General features: G+C 47.1%; 1 protein-coding gene across 7 annotated transcripts in view; it reads left to right on the top strand.

Annotated features, from left to right (window-relative positions):
- Positions 1-21,159, top strand: part of LOC137593535 (rho family-interacting cell polarization regulator 1-like) — a 71,730-nt gene that overhangs the window by 45,450 nt on the left and 5,121 nt on the right. For all 7 annotated transcript variants that reach the window (XM_068312332.1, XM_068312330.1, XM_068312331.1 and 4 more), the window contains 13 exons: positions 9,488-9,667; positions 9,768-9,913; positions 10,014-10,133; positions 10,305-10,484; positions 13,157-13,369; positions 13,440-13,602; positions 14,045-14,215; positions 14,313-14,446; positions 14,640-14,760; positions 16,178-16,327; positions 16,416-16,576; positions 20,678-20,860; positions 20,940-21,084. In XM_068312332.1, the coding sequence (XP_068168433.1) occupies positions 9,488-9,667; positions 9,768-9,913; positions 10,014-10,133; positions 10,305-10,484; positions 13,157-13,369; positions 13,440-13,602; positions 14,045-14,215; positions 14,313-14,446; positions 14,640-14,760; positions 16,178-16,327; positions 16,416-16,576; positions 20,678-20,860; positions 20,940-21,084 (2,067 nt within the window). The remainder of the gene's footprint in view (positions 1-9,487; positions 9,668-9,767; positions 9,914-10,013; positions 10,134-10,304; positions 10,485-13,156; positions 13,370-13,439; positions 13,603-14,044; positions 14,216-14,312; positions 14,447-14,639; positions 14,761-16,177; positions 16,328-16,415; positions 16,577-20,677; positions 20,861-20,939; positions 21,085-21,159) is intronic.

The raw sequence follows: 21,159 nt of genomic DNA, 5'->3' as shown, positions 1-21,159 counted from the left end.
ACACACACACACAGGCCTCCTGCAGGTGGGCTCCTACTGATTCTGGGTCTTAATGACAGGAAGTAGCTGGTCTCCTGGAGCTCAGACGACACTGGACTTCCTGTAGGGGACAGAACTGTGTTCCTGGTGTGGGAAGAGAACTATTTCCTTTTGTTTTGAACACATGTGTTGGATGTTCTTTTAGCTGGAGTCCTTTCACCGTTGATATTATAGAACCACCTTTAATGGTGAGTAGGTACAGCTTCAGACTGTTTGACCTCATTGCTCCGATGCTGACTGACTCACTGTGAAACACCAACACAACACTGAGAACAGAGTGTTTCATTCTGTCATACACGCCTTCATTTTTAATGTTGCCAATACATGGACAACAGACGGAAGAGAAGAGTTTGGACTACGTTTGTATGTAAAGTTTTCTCTGCTTGGAGATTCAGTGCCATTACCTTTATACTTCTTATTCTTAATGGACACACAAATAATATACATATATATTTATATATCACTGCAATTAAGCATTCTGTAAGTGTACATGTTTTTTTCTTTGAGTCTTAATTTATAAATGTATGCTATGTTTTATGGACTTCATGTTGATAGGAGTCCTACAGCGAAGTCTCCAGTAGATGGGTTGTGTTCTCCATGAATGTGTGTTCCAGTCTCACACTGGGGGACTACAGACCAGTGTCCATGAATTCTTGTCTTTCTTTTATTATTAATCCCATTTAAATATCAATATAATTTACTCCACACATGGAATGACAATTATTAAAGATCACTTTTTTTCCTGTTTATAAATTTTGGTATAAATAACAAAGGAATACCTTTACAGCGCTGCTCGGTGTTATCCTGTAAAGATTATATATTTTATATTTATCACATCGGGCCGTAATCAAGACAACCTCTTGCAATGTTCATAAAAGTAGAAGTACACGTCTGAAATGTGGCCCTTGGTCTCGGTTTACTCCACTATGTCATGTAGGTAGTTCTGTGGACGACTCTCCCCATGCAGTTCAGGGAACACATCAACCAACAGCAGGATGCTCTGTTCTGATGCTTCAACATTACACTGGTTTAACAAGAAAAAATCTTTACCAAGCTGAGAGAACGACACGTGTGGATCAGTGGATAGCCTGATCCACCCCCCAACGTGACTGTGCTTCATTCTAACAGTGAAACTAAGGCATTTTCTTGTGAACCCTCTGGGATCATGTTTCTCATTCACCGTGTCCCAACACTGTTTGCCTCTCCTGGATTTTTCTGGTCAACACTGAAGTTTATTGACATTAGAGATAGACTTGACAAATGAATGAGAAGCTGTGCTTTTAAGGAAGCAACCAACTCCAGATCAGATAGAGACGATGCTGAACAAATACAGTGGGATGGAAAGGTTTGGGCACCACTGATAGTTTTCCAGATTTTCCTTTATAAATCACTGGTGGTCCAGATCAGCATCAGTTAAATACATCATACAGCAGACAAACACAGAGGTGTTTGAGAAGTGAAATGAAGTTTATTGGGTTAACAGAAAGTGTGCAATAATTAAACAAAAGTAGGCAGGTGCATACATTTGGGCACCCCAGCACAAAAATGACATCAGTATTTAGCAGAGCCTGTGTTTGCAGAAATAAAAGCCTCTGAATGCTTTCTAGAGCTTCCGATGAGGGTCTGGATTTTGGTTGGTTATTTCTGACTATTGGTCTTCACAACACTTCTCCAGTTCGGTTCGTTTGATGGTTGCCGGCATGATCAGCACGCTTTAAATCACACCACAATTTGTTTGACGACCTCCAGGTCCGGGAGGGAGATGTCTATTCCAGAACATTTACTTGTTCCTCTGCATGATGTCTTAGAAGAATCTGGACAGCGTTTAGGGTCGCTGTCCTGTTGACCTATCTCTGATTCTGTCTCTGATTCTTAAACATTGTTAGAATCTGCTGATACAAACTGGAATCCATGTGACCTTCATCTTTAACAGGATTCCCAGTCCCTGTACTGGACACACACCCCCACACCGTGATGGAACCACCACCAGATTTTACTGTGGGCAGCGAGTGTTTATTTTGGAACACTGTTTTCTTCATCTGCCATGCGTACCCCCTCCCCCCCCTTGTTATGTCCAAACAACTCAATGTTAGTTCCGTCAGTCCAGAGAACCTCATTCCAAAATGAAGCTGGTTTGTCCAAATGTTCTTGAACACACCTCTAGAGACTTTGTGTCCTGTGTGCAGACAGAGCTTCTTCTGCATCGTTCTTCCACAGAGCATCCCTTTGCACAAAGTGCATTGAATAGTTGAACGATGCACAGTGACACCAACTGCAGAGAGATGATGTTGTAGGTCTGTGGAGCTGGTCTGTGGGTTGACTTTAACTTCTCACCAAACGTCGCCTCTCCTTATCTGACATTTTTCTTGACTTGTCACTTCAGGCCCTAACTAGAACTGTTCCTGTGTTCCTCCATTTCCTCACTACGTTCCTCTGAGTGGAAACTGACAGCAGAAATCTCTGAGCTAGCTTTTTGCATCCTTCCCCTAAAGCATGATGTTGAACGATCTTTGTTTTCAGGTCATGTGACAGGCGTTTGAGGCTCCCCTGTTGCCACCCTTCAGAGAAAATGCAAAAAGGACAACAACTTACAATTGGCTACCGTAAATACCCTTCCTCATGATTGGCTTCACCTTGGTATGTAGGTCAAGGGTCAATGAGATTACTAAACAAATTTTGTGTTCCAATAATTAGTGTTTAAGTTATTCAAATCAATAAAACAACAAGGTATCCCAAATTTATGCACCTGCCTAGTTTTGTTTAAATAATTATTGCACTTTGTTAATCCTATAAACTTCATTTCACTTCTCAAACACCACTGCGTTTCTCTGCTGTGTGATATATTTAACTGAATTGTTGATCCAAACCACCAGTGATTTATAAAGGAAAATCTGGAAAATTATCAGGGACGCCCAAACTTTTTCATACCACTATACATCCCAGAAATGTATTTTCCTTCAGAGGAAAAAACATTTCTGGGATTAAATATATTGTTATAATTTTAGAAATAGTATAAAACAATTTGGGTGGAACAATTTTATTCAGATTAACCTTAGAAGTGAAATAACCTTAGAATCCGATTGGCTGCAGTCTGAACGCAGCCTCAATAATACAGTGGTGCGTTGACTGGCAGTCAGAAAACTAACAACTCGCTCAGCATTAATGTAATAAGTAGCATTTGGCGGTGGTGGCACTGGAGCATTTGTTTGTCATGTTGTACTGAATGAATGTACCAGCTTTCATTTCTGTGACAGCTCAGCTATACCTCTGAACTATTAAACACTCAGTGATGAAGTGCCTCACCAGCTGATATTTACAGGGGTATTTGTTCAGGGATTCTGTCAAATATATCAACTATTAAAATGTGTTTAAAGGCCCACTCTTGTGCTTTTGTGTATGCATATACAGTATAATCCACGGGTGTTTCAACTTTGACCTCTCCCACACTTCATCTGCTTTAAAGGAATGTTTTTCTATCTTGTCAGATGGTTGTTAAAGTGTTCTCATTTCAGAAACGTTTGAAGTTGATAAGCCTTGTTTTGTTCAGATTTCTGGGTTAACTTTAGGGCACAGTAACACCTTCCCCAGGGAGCAGTTAGGCTGAGCTCACATCTAATTCCACCAAAACAAGCTTTTATTTATTTGACTTTTATTTAACCAGATAAATCAGTTGAGAAGCATTTCCCATTTACAATTACAACCTGGACGAGGAAGCTATATGAAGACAAAAAACAGTCCAATAACATACAGAAAAAATCATTGTAGCCACGCCACTGTCTAGACAATTTAAAATGTGTTATTAAACATCTAAACAAATCCTAAGTGCTCTAACAGTTGTAAGTAAACCTATGTGGTCGTGTCTTGATCAATGAGAGCAAACTGATGCGTTGACTTAAATGCTATACAGCAGTTTTAAAATGCTAAAAGTCCACATTCAAAACGCAATTGCAGAATTTTGACGTGAAATCAGACCCATGTTGTACAGTTGTTTACTAGTTATTACCCTTATTTGCAGTAGGGACCTCCTGGTGTCGTTTACCTATCGCAGTACTCATTTTTCCGAGGGTCCCTGACGGCATCCTGCTCTGTAACAGTGTGATAAATGGGCTTCAATGTGTTCCGACGGGGCGCCCCTCCTGGCCAATCAGGGTGTGTGCAGCGGCTTCGACACCACCCCCCAGCGGCCGCACAGGCGCACTGAGTTACCAACTGCCATTTTGTGGCAGAGGCTACTCTGCTAAAGCAGGAGGATTAAAACAAACTGCGAAGAAGCTGCATTTGTGTCCAGCCCGTCAAAGTTAGTAGCTGTGAGCCTCTGCTTCCGGCTGGGTTCGAGAGCAGGAGAAACACACCGACACAGGTGAGCTGCCACTACTTTTCTGACCAGGGGGGAGTTTGCAGGATCTTTAATCGGCCTCTAGGTGTCACGATGGGGCTCCGGGTCCGGACAGCTCGGCGGAGAGTTTGTCTCCCTCTATCGTTATTGAAAACCCCCCTCAAAATATGTCGAAATAACCCGAGTTCCAAAAAATGTGTAAAAACCCGCCGCATTTCAGGCGCATCTCTGTACAGATGGGGGGGTGTTGGTTCCGATCCGCTGGAGGATTTGGTGGGGAGTTCAGGCCGAGGCGTCCATTTCCTCGCCTCTTTGTTTCCCGTCTTTACAGCCCGAGTCCGGGCTAACGCTAACGTTAGCCTGTTAGCATCAACGTCACAAACCTCTGGGACAGAACGAGGAGGCCGTTAGCTCCGGTGCCGTTAGCTCCGGTGCCGTTAGCTCCGGTGCCGTTAGCTCGTTAGCTGGTGCTAGCTCGTTATCTTTGGTGCTGTTAGCTCCGGTGCTGTTGGCTCCGGTGCCGTTCGGTGGTGATGTTACCTCGTTAGTTTTGGTGGTCTTAGCTCCGGTGCTGTTAGCTCGTTAGCTTTGGTTCTGTTAGCTGGTGCCGTTAGCACTATTGCTGCTAGCTCCGGTGCCGTTAGCTGGTACGGTTAGCTCCGGGTTTGTTTTTTTAGCTTCTGTGCTGTTAGCTAATGCCGTTAGCTCCGGCGCTGTTAGCTCTGGTGCTGCCAGCTCCGGTGCCGTTAGCTCCGGGCTGAGGCCGCTCCACAGCCGCCGCTCCAGGGCCTCCCGGGGCTGCAGCCCGCGGCTCTCACCGCTGTTTGACTTGTTCCCGCACACGGCTGTCAGCTGTTCCCTCATGTCGATCCGGTTCGGTTAGTTTAGGGCTGACGACACAAACCCGCGGCCGTACTTCACGTCACGGCCTGGGGACGAAGAGTGACGAGGCAGTCGGTGAACGATCCTCACGGCCGGCGGCCGTTAACCTCTGCCGGACACGCGTTGTGACTTCCAGTCCCTCTCGTCCTCTGGTTCCCGTCGCTGTCGCGGTGGGACTCGGTCGGTGGGACTCGGTCGGTGGGTCTGCCCCCGGCGGCCGCCCGCCTCCCCCCGTCTGACTCGTCTGAATCACGTTACGGGAGAGAGCTCCCTCTACCCGGCCGGGAGAGCTGCACGACCCGCCACGGGGGGGACAGCTGCTGTCTGGCTTCAGCCCGGGGTCCACGTGTCCCCCCGGGAGGGACCGGGTGTCCCCCCGGGAGGGACCGGGTGTCCCCCCGGGAGGGACCGGGTGTCCCCCCGGGAGGGACCGGGTGTCCCCCCGGGAGGGACCGGGTGTCCCCCCGGGAGAGTCTACAGACACCTGTACAGTCTCTAGTGACCCACCAGCTGGTGGCCATCAGGTCCTCTGATGTTCACCTTAGTGGAGTCAGGAGCCCCCCAACAACAGGTCCACTCAGAGTCCATGTGGGGTTTGGTCGTGAAGGGAACAGTTCCCCAGTTGTTCTGACCTCCACCAGTGAGGGTCTCCTGTGTGTAAAGACCAAACAGCCCCCCGGAACACCAGAACGGGCCGGTCACAGGGCAGGAGACACTGGCGTCAGATGTGTCCCCCCAGGACGGTCCAGCTACAGCCGAGTTCTCAGTCATGCACAACCACTTGAATGTCTGCCATGATAAATATTTTTAAATTGACATTTATTTGATTTTGACACGTTTCTCTCACTACCACGACACCTTCTAAAATATGCAACCTATTAGTTTTTATATTTTATTGAAAACTGACATTTTCAAAATGATTTGTCAAACTTTATTAAAGAAGTTAACATGTATATTGAGCACATGCATTTAAAAACAAACTACTTTTTAAAAGAATCCTTTAAATCAATGTTAAATTCACACATGTTCTGGTAATGGTACATTTCAGAAATTAGTTTGCTGGTTTCGGTAATGATAGGTATATAACGATTCTGATGCAGCTTCTTTGTTTTCAGGCCAAAGTTGTCGTGTGTTTTACGAGCACAAGTTTTGTCTATCAGAGACTCTTCCCTGACCAATCCAGAAAGACTTGGGTTTAAAGAAATGAGCCTTGGAAGCGCTGTGCCTTGGATTTTCGGGTTAAAATCTTTTCTGAAGATTGGCCATTGTGTCCATCAGGGCTCTCCTTTGGGATGTCGGTCCCTTTTCCCAATTTCTCCTGATCTGTCATTTATCATAGTGGACACATCATCTCGGTGAAGGAAACTGTATCCAAGAGTGCTAATAAGTCTCCTATGGTTGCCACTGGTTACCTGTTTCCTGTTGGCCACCGTCTCCAATCGTTTGTGTTTTTATTGTGTATGTCCATCTCTTTTGTCCTTTCTAGAAGCCTCTCTTCTGTGAAGTGTTGACCTCAGTTTTTGCGTTGTTTTCCTCTGTCAATTTTTGCTGTCTTTTCCTTTTTCGGTTACTTCTTGGGGTAGGTGCTTTCAGAGGTGAAAACCTACATTTTTCCTTCTAATATGCATAATGTCTACACATGCAAAATGGTCCTCCCTAATCCTACCAACTAAAATCTGGAAAACAAACTCTTCCTGTATCAATAAATACGGGATATTTTTTGCTAGACACCCTTATAACAATCCATTTTGTCACAGCTCCTGTCTTAACCTAACGGCACTGCTAACCAAACCACTGGGTCGGGGACCCGCGGGTCATTAGATACCAGACGGCACAGAACGTTTGAGTTTTTCTGTTTTTATTACCAATCTAGAGATTTTTTAATTAGAAAAGTGACGTCTGTGCGGAATGACGCACCGAAGAACACCTGCGTCTGTGCCTCTTGACAGGTGTCAGTTACGTGTCAGGTTACCAGTCGTTACCCTAAAAATTAAGCCCACAAGCTAACAAAAATGAGTGTTCTGCCAGTGATCTGGATTAAAACAAAGCAGGATATCTTGAGATCTCCCAAAAAGCAGTGAAAACCCTGCTTCCATTTCCAACCTCCTGTCTTTATGAAGTGGGATTTTCTGCAGTGACCATAAAGAAAACCAAACTACGGAGTAGACCGGACATCTGGACACACTTCAGGTGTCATTGTCTCCGTTACCCAGAGGTGGAACCGCCTCGTTGCAGAGAAACAAAGTCAGATCTCCACTAATTCTCATTATTATTATTATTATTATTATTGTTGTTCGATTGACTTGTTCACCTTTTTCTATAGAAATGATCAGTATTTCCCCTACATTGACTAAACTGATTGTAAGTTGCTATGTTTCAAAATAAAACTCAGCACAGTCACTCGAATTGAGCTTTTTAGTATAACTATTTCTTATTAAAAACGATTTTTGTTCTAAAATAAATGATTTTGTTTACAGAGATGTTGACTATCAGTTTATGAAAAAACGGTTGTTTATTGTCTGTTGATGTCTGCGTTTGACATAAAACCACTGCAGTGATTTATCAGTAGACTACAGCTGTCCTGGTGTCATTAATTATTGAGCAAACAAAAGCCGGAGATGTCATCTTAAACCGGTCCGTGGAGCTAAAAAGGTTGGGGACCGCTGTGATACTACTTATGTTATAGTGTACATGTAGTAGACTAGACTTGTCATTACTGAAACAGAAGTTCTCTTCACCACGACTGGGCTTTAGTTGTTGCGTTGAAGCAACCTTTGTTGTGGAGGATGTGGAATATTAGCATGTTTAGCTAGCAACAGAGAAGCCATAATGACTGAGCAAATTCTTACTCTGTGCACATAAAAAGTCATTAATAGCATTCATTTTCATAGAAAATTTTAAATAAAAATGTTTTTCTGAATGCTGTATTGGTAATGATAATCTGTACTGTCATGTTTGACAGGAGAAAGTTTAAGTTTTTACTTGAGAGGAAAGAAAAGATCTTCCTAGCTGGTAGCCATCTTTAAAGCACTGGCCCATGTGTAAGTCGCTCTGGGGTTCAGTCAGCTGACAGAATACCCAACTGGGATTGGAGCTGTGATGGCGGAGAGCCTGGTGTATCTGTTTCCCTCCCCCTCGAGGCTTTACTGCCACCTGGACAGGGATGGTAACATTATCATGAAGGTGTCGGCTGGTAATACTGTCTGTGTCAAAGAAATGTGTTGTTGTGAGGTGACCTTGTGTAACGTGTCCCTTAGCATTGGTTCAGTTTGGCAGCAGACGTTTGAATGATCAATGCTCAGCTGAAAAGAAACCGGAGCTGGTCTGAATCACAACCCTTGATCCTACTGACGCTGGGATAGCAGTCAGCGTGTCGTTGTCCTCCAGCAACACTGGTGAAGATAAGTTCAACAGCTTGTTTGAGCTGTGCTCCAGATGCATACATTAGCCCAAACCAAGTAATGAATGAATAGTTAGTCTACTACTGTTAGCAGCTGAGAATACAACAATGACATCAAGATTCAAAGGGACTACAGTCTGCCCACCAACGCTGGGGGGCTTCAGGATGTGAGCTGAACACGGTCAACGCTGCCTCTTGTGATGGCTCAGTGGTGAATTGTAAGATTGGAATGATTCTCTATTTGCTATTGTTCTTCACAAATCCAGAAAGCTGCTCATAAAAATATATTTTGAAAACCTGTGTAACACTGAGCCTTCAGTCAAAATGGTGTTCATAGGAAAGCGGTTGGGATTCTCTGTTTCATTTTAAATATTAATAGTTTTGTAATTCTTTTTGACATATTTGGTTGGAAATGGTACCATAAGAATGCATTTTGTGTTTCACATCATCAACATACACGTGTCAAACATGTTGGGTCAGGAGGCCACAAAGATGAAAAAGCATGGAACTATCTGAAAGCATCTGTTCAGAACTCTACACAGGAAAATTAGTGCACTGGTTGCAGGAAACAGTCGGTGTTTTGGTTGGAGTGAAGGGAGCTAATCGTAAGGAGTTGTTGGTTATTCATTATGCGCCGTTTACCATCCTGGTAAGCCTGACAACGCTGTTGTTGGAAGGAACCAATCAGTTAGCTGAGGCAAAGGGAAGTTCTTCATGTTACCTCAGAAATGACAGAACACCACTGTCTATCAAGCACATGGATTCTGTATAAATCAGGGTGAGGTAAGGAAGTGCCAGCTAATGTTTGCCTCCATCATGTCATATTTCAGTTCCATCCAAAATGGACAGAGGGCCAGCAGAGGGGGTAGGAGTGGTGGACGTCCCCGCCAAAGACTTCCCCTCCATCCAAGCTGTTCATAGTCAGGACGCGATGGTGGCTGACCTGCTCCAGCAAGCTGCAGAGGCTGGAGGCGTGGTGGAGGGGCAAACTGGAGTCGTCCTGGAGCGAGGTTCAAAATGACTGGCACAACGTTTTCCCCACAGTCAACATTTTACAGAAGCGTGTAGTTTCCATCATGAGTCGTCTGACAGATAATATTTTTTTGTCAGGTCACGGAGAAGGAATGGTGGCAGCCACGCAGGCCCAGCAGCAGCTCCTGGAGGCTGGGGTTGGGGTTGGTGTAGAAGGTGGGACAGGTGTGGAAATGATGGTCATGGACTCACTGGATCCCACCCTGTTGCAGATGAAGACTGAGGTACGTTTATAGCCATTGAAAGGAATTCTGAGGATACCCAACATATCAAACAGAATTTTCTTCTAACGTCTACTCCAATCAAAATGAGGACTGTTTTCAGGTCATAGATGCTGCTGTTGGTGGACCATCAGCAACGGTTGGCGTTGTTGGGGGGGTGTCAGGTGCTGCCCATCAGGCGACTGTAACAACAGTGGATCAGACTCAGATCATAACGTTACAGGTTGGTGAATGTTCATTACTTCTTAGCTGGTGTTCGGTGGATCCACCAGCTGCCTGCAGGCCTCCAGAGAGTTCTGTTCTGATGGCTCTTCAGGTCAAAGAGCGTGTTTCTATGTCAACCACTGAGATTCTTCAGACATGGCTTTGGACTCAGGTCTCCCTCTGTCTCCAGGTTGTAAACATGGAGGAACAGGCAGCTCTGGGTCTGGGGGAGCTCCAACTGGTCCAGGTGCCAGTTTCTGCCTCTGCGGTGGAGGCCCTACAACAAGGCACTTTTGTAGACACCACTGCTATGCCAAAGGATGGTGACCCAGTCATCTGCCACACGCTGCCGCTTCCTGAAGGCTTTCAGGTGAGCTGACACACCAATCATTGTTCAGCCTTCACCTCAGACACAACACTACCCAGTGACTAAATCTAACAATTCCCCAGCTGGGAAATCCAACTCTGGAGAATCAAGTGGTCTCAGTGGAGCAACACTGTTATAGATGAAGATAAGTTTCACTGTCACAACAGCAACTATTGTGCTGCTCAGAAGAACACAGGTTCGTCACAATGAGCTCTTATCTTTGTCAGTAGTCAGTGAACACTGGAGAGTGTGGTGGATGTAAGTCCTATTTTACAGTAGAAAACAAACATAGAGAAATAAAATGCAGATTTTTTTTTTCTCAGACCATAGAAGGAACCCAAAACAAATAAAATAAATAGTAAAAAAATTCTTTAACCCTTCATGTTAGTTCACAAAACCCGGTGGATTATTTTTCAATTGTGTGTTCAATGTAGTGCACCTTGAATTGAATTGAGACACGATACTCAGCAAAAACATTATTCAACTCATTAATTCACCATTTAAAAGGATGACTCAAATAAACTCCATTTCCGCCAACATAACAGAACCCACAAAATCACAGAACCCATTCAACTTAATAGTAAATTAAATAATTTTTTTACTTACTGTTCCATTGCCAAAGCAGAGGTGAGTATGTTAAATGTCCACAGTCGGTGGTGACACAATGTCCAAGGGGAAGGGTAATGTGTTGGGAACAGAGGGAGCTGCTGACATGAAAGGTGTGTGTGAGTATGACCTACCTCAGATAGCCCTACCCATTCTGATTCAGTTCAGTCACCGGCTGTCAGAGACGTCACTGTCAAAGACGTCACTGTCAGAGACGTCACTGTCAGAGACGTCACTGTCAGAGACGTCACTGTCAAAGACGTCACTGTCAGAGACGTCACTGTCAGAGACGTCACTAGCCTTAAACATTTAACCACCATGTGGGAGTCTGAAAATAATCAGGTCGTAAGAACTTAAAAGTTATTGAAGTTACCATAGACAGTGTGCAGTTTACATCATATCCCCTATCTATAGTAAATCCATCCGCCAACGCGTAGTAAAGAACGAGATCCGGTCTCACTGATGTATCCATCCGCCAACACGTGGTAAAGAACGAGATCCGGTCTCACTGATGTCGTATCCATCCGCCAAGACGTGATAAAGAACGAGATCCGGTCTCACTGATGTATCCATCCGCCAACACGTGGTAAAGAACGAGATCCGGTCTCACTGATGTATCCACCCGCCAACACGTGGTAAAGAACGAGATCCGATCTCACTGATGTCATATCCATCCGCCAACACGTGGTAAAGAACGAGATCCGGTCTCACTGATGTCGTATCCATCCGCCAAGACGTGATAAAGAACGAGATCCGGTCTCACTGATGTATCCATCCGCCAACACGTGGTAAAGAACGAGATCCGGTCTCACTGATGTATCCACCCGCCAACACGTGGTAAAGAACGAGATCCGATCTCACTGATGTCATATCCATCCGCCAACACGTGGTAAAGAACGAGATCCGGTCTCACTGATGTCGTATCCATCCGCCAACACGTGGTAAAGAACGAGATTCGGTGTCACTGATGTCGTATCCATCCGCCAACATGTGGTAAAGAACGAGATCCGGTCTCACTGATGTCGTATCCATCCGCCAACACGTGGTAAAGAACGAGATTCGGTGTCACTGATGTCGTATCCATCCGCCAACATGTGGTAAAGAACGAGATCTGGTCTCACTGATGTCGTATCCATCCGCCAACATGCGGTAAAGAACGAGATCTGGTCTCACTGATGTCGTATCCATCCGCCAACATGCGGTAAAGAACGAGATCCGGTCTCACTGATGTCGTATCCATCCGCCAACATGTGGTAAAGAACGAGATCCGGTCTTACTGATGTTGTATCCATCCACCAACACGTGGTAAAGAACGAGATCCGGTCTTACTGATGTTGTATCCATCCACCAACACGTGGTAAAGAACGAGATCCGGTCTTACTGATGTTGTATCCATCCACCAACACGTGGTAAAGAACGAGATCCGGTCTTACTGATGTTGTATCCATCCACCAACACGTGGTAAAGAACGAGATCCGGTCTTACTGATGTTGTATCCATCCACCAACACGTGGTAAAGAACGAGATCCGGTCTTACTGATGTCGTATCCATCCACCAACACGTGGTAAAGATGAACAGAAGGACGACTCATCTCTCAAACAGCTTCCAATTAGAGCAGCTCACACCTCTGCTGCCTTAAGGTATGCTCAGACCCCTGGTATACATCACACTTCACCCTCGTGAATGTTGGCATACCAACAAAAACACAAATTAAAAGAGCATTTCCATTGAAGGGGTCTCACAGGGATGTGGGCGTCGTGGACATCCATATTATTAGTTTAAAGTTACTGTTACTTAACAAAGTTACTTAACAGTAGTGCAGTGATATGACAGGAGTTCAAAATATTGTAAATAGTGTGTTACAGTGAAAGTTGTATGTGGACCACGGGTGTTCACTCCAAACGGCTAACAATAGACCTGTCGGGGTGTAGCTTCAGACACAGTTCTGTTGTTCTGGACAGCAGGTGTCTCCAGATTAGTCTATTTTTACAGAAATCATATAGTTGTTGATGTAAAAAGTAATCTGTCCTGACATTCAGTGGGGTTTGACTGGACATTCAATGTGCAGGTAGTGAAGGTTGGGGCTAATGGAGAGGTGGAGACAGTGGAACAAGAGGAGGAGGCAGTGGAAGCCCAACCTGTAGACGAGGAAGATGACGAGGTGGAGAACCAGCTGCTGGAGGAAGGAGAGGAGTCCATCCAGCCTTCCAGAGAGGACCCAAGCTGGGCTAAAGATCCAGACTATCACCCTCCATCCAACACTATGAAGAAGACCAAAAAGGTCAGTGATGTCAGAGGGTTTGGACCTGGACAGCAGAGAGAATGAGGTCTAATGCTTCCTGTCTGCTCAGGGGAAGAAGAGTCGTCTGCGTTACGCTGAGGGCGATAAGGACATGGACGTGAGCGTCTATGACTTTGAAGAGGAGCAGCAGGAGGGCCTGTTGTCTGAGGTCAATGCTGAGAAGGTGGTGGGCAACATGAAACCCCCCAAACCCACTAAGATCAAGAAGAAAGGTGAGGCACCATGAAATCTGGCTGGTTTCATCCACGTTTTCTGTTGTTCTACTGCTCATTAAGACAATTAGAATAAAGTCAGTCCTACGTTCAGACACTGCTGACCCACCACCCAACTGTTGGTTCTGACCCTCATTAGACACCAGCTAAAGTCTTGTTTGGTTGGGTTGTTAACATTTATAACCACTACATGAGATCAACAATGTTCCACAGTACCATCCATCAGTCTGACCACTAGGAGATACTGCATGTTCATTCCAACGCTGCTCAGTTCTCTAAGTTGTGTTTTTGTGGTGGGACGCAGACACGGGGAGAACCTGCAAACTACAGAGACACGAATCACACCTTCTAGTGTGAGGTAAAGGCTGGCTGGTGGTACAGGTGCTGACTGTGTGTGTGTGTGTGCGTGTGTGTGTGCGTGTGCGTTTGTGTTCCTGACCAGGGGTGAAGAAGACGTTCCAGTGTGAGCTGTGTAGCTACACGTGTCCTCGACGCTCCAACCTGGACAGACACATGAAGAGCCACACCGACGAGAGACCGCACAAGTGTCACCTGTGTGGGAGGGCCTTCAGGACCGTCACCCTGCTGAGAAACCATCTGAACACACACACGGGTACACACATACACACACACACACACAGCCTTCTAGCTGCCTGGAGAGAAGACACGCTTCCAGGTGCTTACAGGCGTGTTGGTTTTGTGTCCACCAGGAACCCGTCCACACAAGTGCACAGACTGTGACATGGCCTTCGTCACCAGTGGGGAATTGGTCCGCCATCGCCGCTACAAACACACACATGAGAAACCCTTCAAGTGCTCCATGTGTGACTACGCCAGCGTGGAGGTGAGAGCCTCACTAACACTAGTGGTCAAGTCATTTCCCCTGGGGGGGAATGATTTCTTCTTCTGCTGCTACTCTATCAAAAGGAGCTTCTCTCTGCAGGATCTACTTGGGTTTGTGCTGTAGTGTTCTGATCTGTGTGTGTGTGTGTGTGTGTGTGTGTGCGCGTGTGCGCGTGTGTGGTTGGGGTGTGTAGGTGAGCAAACTGAAGCGACACATCCGTTCCCACACCGGTGAGCGTCCGTTCCAGTGCAGCCTGTGCAGCTACGCCAGCAGAGACACGTACAAGCTGAAGAGACACATGCGGACACACTCAGGTAAAGCCCGTCTTCTGGTCGTGTTGGGTGGAGGACCAGGACCATGGGGTCCTGCACAGGTCTCCAGCTGGTGTTGTTATTTAGGGGAAGACTTTTAAAAAGTTGCCCCGTGCCCCCTGGGCTTGTCCTGGGCGCCTTAGGGGTATCTGTCGCTGCTTCCTCTGGTCTCTGGATCTACATGGTCCCCAGTGCTCCCCCAGTGGCCCTTCAGATGATGGCGTCTGGATGCTCCTTTCTGGGTTGGGGGTACTCATCTAGCGTGGCCCTGCTGGGTCCGGGTAGCCTCTCTGGGCGATGGTTTCATCACACATGCATGTTGGTTCAGGGCCTACCAGCTCGTTGGGTCCGCCACAACGGGATGAGTCTCCCTCCAGACATCACATGAATCACGGGCCGATTCTGTGCTGTCAGGACCTCCACTGCTCTGGTGTTTGATGAAGATGTGGGTTGCCGCTTTTGTTGTGTTACTCATTTTGCTTTCTGGCCTTTGACTACAAATGGCTTTTGACCCTCCTGAAGGTCTTCAGGAAGGTCCCTGCGCCCAAAAGGACCAGAGAGAGTCAGCTCTGTCCTTCTTTAGTGCGTTGGTGTGTAAGTCCAGTCCAGTTAGTTGTTGGGATGAACACCCAGGAACCAATCAGACGTCCCCATCCATTCCCTGGATAGTCATGGTGATGGGGAAGAGTGGGGGCCCCACAGAAGTCACCAACCAGCTCTTTGGTTTGAACCTGGAGGTGGGGCCACTGGCCTGTAGCAGTGAAGGTCCTTGAGGTCCGGGGGCTTTGACACAAGACCTCTTCCAGAGGCTTGGCCCCTCTGAACAGTTTGAGCTCCTGTTTGTTTCCTGACTTGAAGACCTTCTTCTGGAGCAGAGAAGAGCCTGAATGTCAGGACTCATCCAGGGTTTGTGGTTGGAGTGACGCATAGAGTCCTGCTGGTCATTCTCCTCCAGAGAGGAAGCAGTCCTTGACCCTCTTCAGACGATGTGGCCAGCTGGGGGCTTTGACAGGCAGGAGGTATACCAGGTTGGGGTCAGCTCTCATGGGGTTGTCCAGGGTTTTGTTGTCATGCTGGATAATGTGAGCAGAGCGGAGGACAGAGGGTGTCTGGTGTCTTTGAGTCTGTAGACTGGTCACCTTGTTGAAGACGTCCCAGGCCGCAGCAGCGTTAGCAGAGGGAAGAACACACGCTGCCCCCACTATGGCACGTCCCACACGTCTTTTGTCCCCAGTGCATTGTTCTACAGTAAAGTCTGGAGTGAAGAGATGGCAGTTAAGTTAGGATTTTTGTGGACTAACAGCGCGTGATGGACTACATCTGTGGCTTCGCTCCTCACCAGTTAGTTTATCCCTCCCACTCTGTTAGCTTCATAAATGTCTTCCTGTATGGACTCCTAACAAAATGAACATGTTCCCAGGAGAGAAACCCTACGAGTGCTACATCTGCCACGCCCGCTTCACCCAGAGTGGAACCATGAAGATGCACATCCTGCAGAAACACACGGAGAACGTGGCCAAGTTCCACTGTCCTCACTGCGACACCGTCATCGCACGCAAGAGTGACCTGGGTAACGCACCATCACACACAGTGCAGCCTCACGGCGCTGACCGACACCCGCTTCACCTCCAGCGATGTGTGTGTCCTCCTGTCTGCAGGCGTCCATCTCCGCAAGCAGCACTCGTTCATCGAAACGGGGAAGAAGTGTCGTTACTGCGACGCCGTGTTCCACGAGCGCTACGCCCTGATCCAGCACCAAAAGTCTCACAAGAACGAGAAGAGGTTCAAGTGTGACATGTGTGACTACTGCTGCCGCCAGGTGTGTGTGTGAACACACGGTCGGGTAGGGATACACTGCCTTCTCAGTAAATGGGTGGATCTTCAGTGGATAACAGAGGTGAACCTCTGGATCCAGGAGAGACGACAGACGTCAGTGAACTCGTCTCCAGGCTGAACCGAAAACCTTTCACTTCTGTACTGGACTTTATTAATGAATGCATTCTAATAGTATTTTATTAATAACAATCTATTTCAAGCTGACAAACACATTTTACTGTTCAATACAGTCCATTGGAATTAATTGAAATCAACTTTATTGATCCACATAGGAAATTATTTGTCCATTCTAGTCTTAGTCTTTATGTTGTTAATCACATGCATAGTGAATGTGTACAGGCCTGTGTCACACACACACACACACACACACACACACACACACACACACACACACAGGGCCTGTAAGCCTGTAAATGGAAGGTAGAGGTAGAATGGAAGGCTGCTCCTTCATGGTACTCCCATGAGCAACTTAGTAAGGTGACAGTGTCTTGCTCAAGGGCACCGTGGCAGTGCTCAGGAGCTGAACTGGCACCTCTACTGACAATTCACACTCCGAAACATTTTGCCCCACATGGGCCTTGAACCTGCCACCCTCTGGCCCCTAGCCCAAGACTTAGTGGAGACCCAGTGGACTAACTGCCACCAATGTAGTCCAGAACAGCGTAACTCCAGTGTAATCCAGGGTGTACCTGTTTGGTTTGAGGCAGACAAATGACACACGGTCATGTTAAGCAGCCCAGACTAATGACTGTACTGGATGGCAGAACAAATTTAAAAAATTAAATAGAAAACAGGTAACTGTAGAACTGAATGTCCACTAATTAAGTAAGTAACTGGCAACTAACCAAGAAACGGATTGAACTAAACTCAAGGTTTTTATAGAACTCTAGCATTTTTGTAGAAAGTTGTTTTCCTTGTAAGTCAGTAATGCCAGTGTACTGTGTGTATTTACATGACCTCATTTCTACACGTAAGTAAAAAGAAAATGCAGCATAGACACAAGATTCCACAGGACTAAATGAGAACACAGACCTGCAAAGGATGAGTGTCAGTAGAATATAGATGTAAAGTAGTACCTAAAGAGACCGGCTGGGCTTCAGAACACAACTGGTAGTTGGTGGATGGATACTTCAGTGAGACCAATTTTGTTCTTTACCACGTGTGGGTGGATGGATACGACATCAGTGAGACCGGATCTCGTTCTTTACCGCGTGTTGGCGGATGGATACGACATCAGTGAGACCGGATCTCGTTCTTTACCGCGTGTTGATGGATGGATACGACATCAGTGAGACCGGATCTCGTTCTTTACTGCGTGTTGGCGGATGGATACAACATCAGTGAGACAGCATCTCGTTCTTTACCGCATGTTGGCGGATGGATACGACATCAGTGAGACCGAATCTCGTTCTTTACCGCATGTTGGTGGATGGATACGACATCAGTGAGACCGGATCTCGTCCTTTACCGCATGTTGGCGGATGGATACGACATCAGTGAGACCGGATCTCGTCCTTTACCGCATGTTGGCGGATGGATACAACATCAGTGAGACCGGATCCTGTCTTTACCACGTGTTGGCGGATGGATACGACATCAGTGAGACCGGATCTCGTTCTTTACCGCGTGTAGGTGGATGGATACGACATCAGTGAGACCGGATCTCGTTCTTTACCGCGTGATGGCGGATGGATACGACATCAGAGAGACCGGATCTCGTTCTTTACCGCGTGTTGGCGGATGGATACGACATCAGTGAGACCAGACCTCGTTCTTTACCGCGTGTTGGCGGATGGATACAACATCAGTGGGACCGGATCTCGGTCTCTACCACGTGTTGGTGGATGGATACGACATCAGTGAGACAGCATCTCGTTCTTTACCGCGTGTAGGCGGATGGATACGACATCAGTGAGACCAGATCTCGGTCTCTACCACGTGTTGGTGGATGGATACAACATCAGTGAGACAGCATCTCGTTCTTTACCGCGTGTTGGCGGATGGATACGACATCAGTGAGACCGGATCTCGTTCTTTACCGCGTGTTGGCGAATGGATACGACATCAGTGAGACCGGATCTCGTTCTTTACCGCGTGTTGGCAGATGGATACGACATCAGTGGGACCGGATCTCGGTCTCTACCACGTGTTGGTGGATGGATACGACATCAGTGAGACAGCATCTCGTTCTTTACCGCGTGTTGGCGGATGGATACAACATCAATGAGACCAGATCTCGTCCTTTACCACGTGTTGTTGGATGGATACAAATCAGTGAGGCAGCATCTCGTTCTTTACTGCGTGTTGGCGGATGGATACGACATCAGTGAGACTTGATCTCGTTCTTTACCGCGTGTTGGCGGATGGATACGACATCAGTGAGACCGGATCTCGTTCTTTACTGCGTGATGGCGGATGGATACGACATCAGTGAGACCGGATCTCGTTCTTTACTGCGTGATGGCGGATGGATACGACATCAGTGAGACCGGATCTCGTTCTTTACCGCATGTTGGTGGATGGATACGACATCAGTGAGACAGCATCTCGTTCTTTACCGCGTGTAGGCGGATGGATACGACATCAGTGAGACCAGATCTCGGTCTCTACCACGTGTTGGTGGATGGATACAACATCAGTGAGACAGCATCTCGTTCTTTACCGCGTGTTGGCGGATGGATACGACATCAGTGAGACCGGATCTCGGTCTCTACCACGTGTTGGTGGATGGATACGACATCAGTGAGACAGCATCTCGTTCTTTACCGTGTGTTGGCGGATGGATACAACATCAATGAGACCAGATCTCGTCCTTTACCACGTGTTGTTGGATGGATACAAATCAATGAGGCAGCATCTCGTTCTTTACTGCGTGTTGGCGGATGGATACAACATCAGTGGGACCGGATCTCGGTCTCTACCACGTGTTGGTGGATGGATACGACATCAGTGAGACAGCATCTCGTTCTTTACCGCGTGTAGGCGGATGGATACGACATCAGTGAGACCAGATCTCGGTCTCTACCACGTGTTGGTTGATGGATACAACATCAGTGAGACAGCATCTCGTTCTTTACCGCGTGTTGGCGGATGGATACGACATCAGTGAGACCGGATCTCGTTCTTTACCGCGTGTTGGCGGATGGATACGACATCAGTGAGACCGGATCTCGTTCTTTACCGCGTGTTGGCGGATGGATACGACATCAGTGGGACCGGATCTCGGTCTCTACCGCGTGTTGGCGAATGGATACGACATCAGTGAGACCGGATCTCGTTCTTTACCGCTTGTTGGCAGATGGATACGACATCAGTGGGACCGGATCTCGGTCTCTACCACGTGTTGGTGGATGGATACGACATCAGTGAGACAGCATCTCGATCTTTACCGCGTGTTGGCGGATGGATACAACATCAATGAGACCAGATCTCGTCCTTTACCACGTGTTGTTGGATGGATACAAATCAGTGAGGCAGCATCTCGTTCTTTACTGCGTGTTGGCGGATGGATACGACATCAGTGAGACTGGATCTCGTTCTTTACCGCGTGTTGGCGGATGGATACGACATCAGTGAGACCGGATCTCGTTCTTTACTGCGTGATGGCGGATGGATACGACATCAGTGAGACCGTACCTCGTTCTTTACCGCATGTTGGCGGATGGATACGACATCAATGAGACCAGATCTCGTCCTTTACCACGTGTTGTTGGATGGATACAAATCAGTGAGACAGGATCTCGTTCTTTACTGCGTGTTGGCGGATGGATACGACATCAGTGAGACCGGATCTCGTTGTCGTTGGTGGAGTAAAGACTTTTTTGTTTCTTGTCATCTTTTATCGTTGTTTACATAACTTACATATAATTGATCACACACAGGTAAGGTCTGCGTGTCTATTGGTTGATAAAATTGTTTTTTTTTTCATTTTTTGGGAGGTGTCCACGAGGCTGGAACAGATGAATTGGTTTTAGTTCTTTTAAACGTGTAGATGTTGTCTTAGGAGCCCAGTCACTGGTATGTGGTGGTTTTAATGGTGTAACTGGTGTGTAATGGTGTGTAACCTGGTGTTGCCTCCATCCAGGAGCGCCACATGGTGATGCACCGGCGGACCCACACCGGGGAGAAGCCCTACGCCTGCAGCCAGTGTGAGAAGACCTTCAGGCAGAAGCAGCTGCTGGACATGCACTTCAAACGATACCACGACCCCAACTTTGTCCCCACTGCCTTCGTCTGCCCCAAATGCAGCAAAACCTTCACTCGCAGGGTGAGGGCGGTCCCGTCGTTCAGTCCTGGGGGGTTCTTTTGTGGTCAGAGCGTGGGGTTAACACACTGGTGTCTTACAGAACACCATGGCTCGCCATGCAGACAACTGCGGCGGCGAGGTGGAGGACGCTGAGAACGGAGCTCCTGCCCCAAAGAGAGGCAGAAGGGGCAGAAAGAGGAAGATGAGGAACAGGAGGGACGACGACGACGACGACGACGACAGCGGTGAGCTTCAGTGCAAACCAGTGAGAGGGGGTGGGGTCTATCTCCGCTGGGATCCGTTCGTCCAATGGCTGCCTT

Source organism: Antennarius striatus, chromosome 4 (assembly GCF_040054535.1).
Source record: "Antennarius striatus isolate MH-2024 chromosome 4, ASM4005453v1, whole genome shotgun sequence".
Taxonomy (NCBI): domain Eukaryota; kingdom Metazoa; phylum Chordata; class Actinopteri; order Lophiiformes; family Antennariidae; genus Antennarius; species Antennarius striatus.
This window is presented reverse-complemented; position numbering and strand designations above follow the sequence as displayed.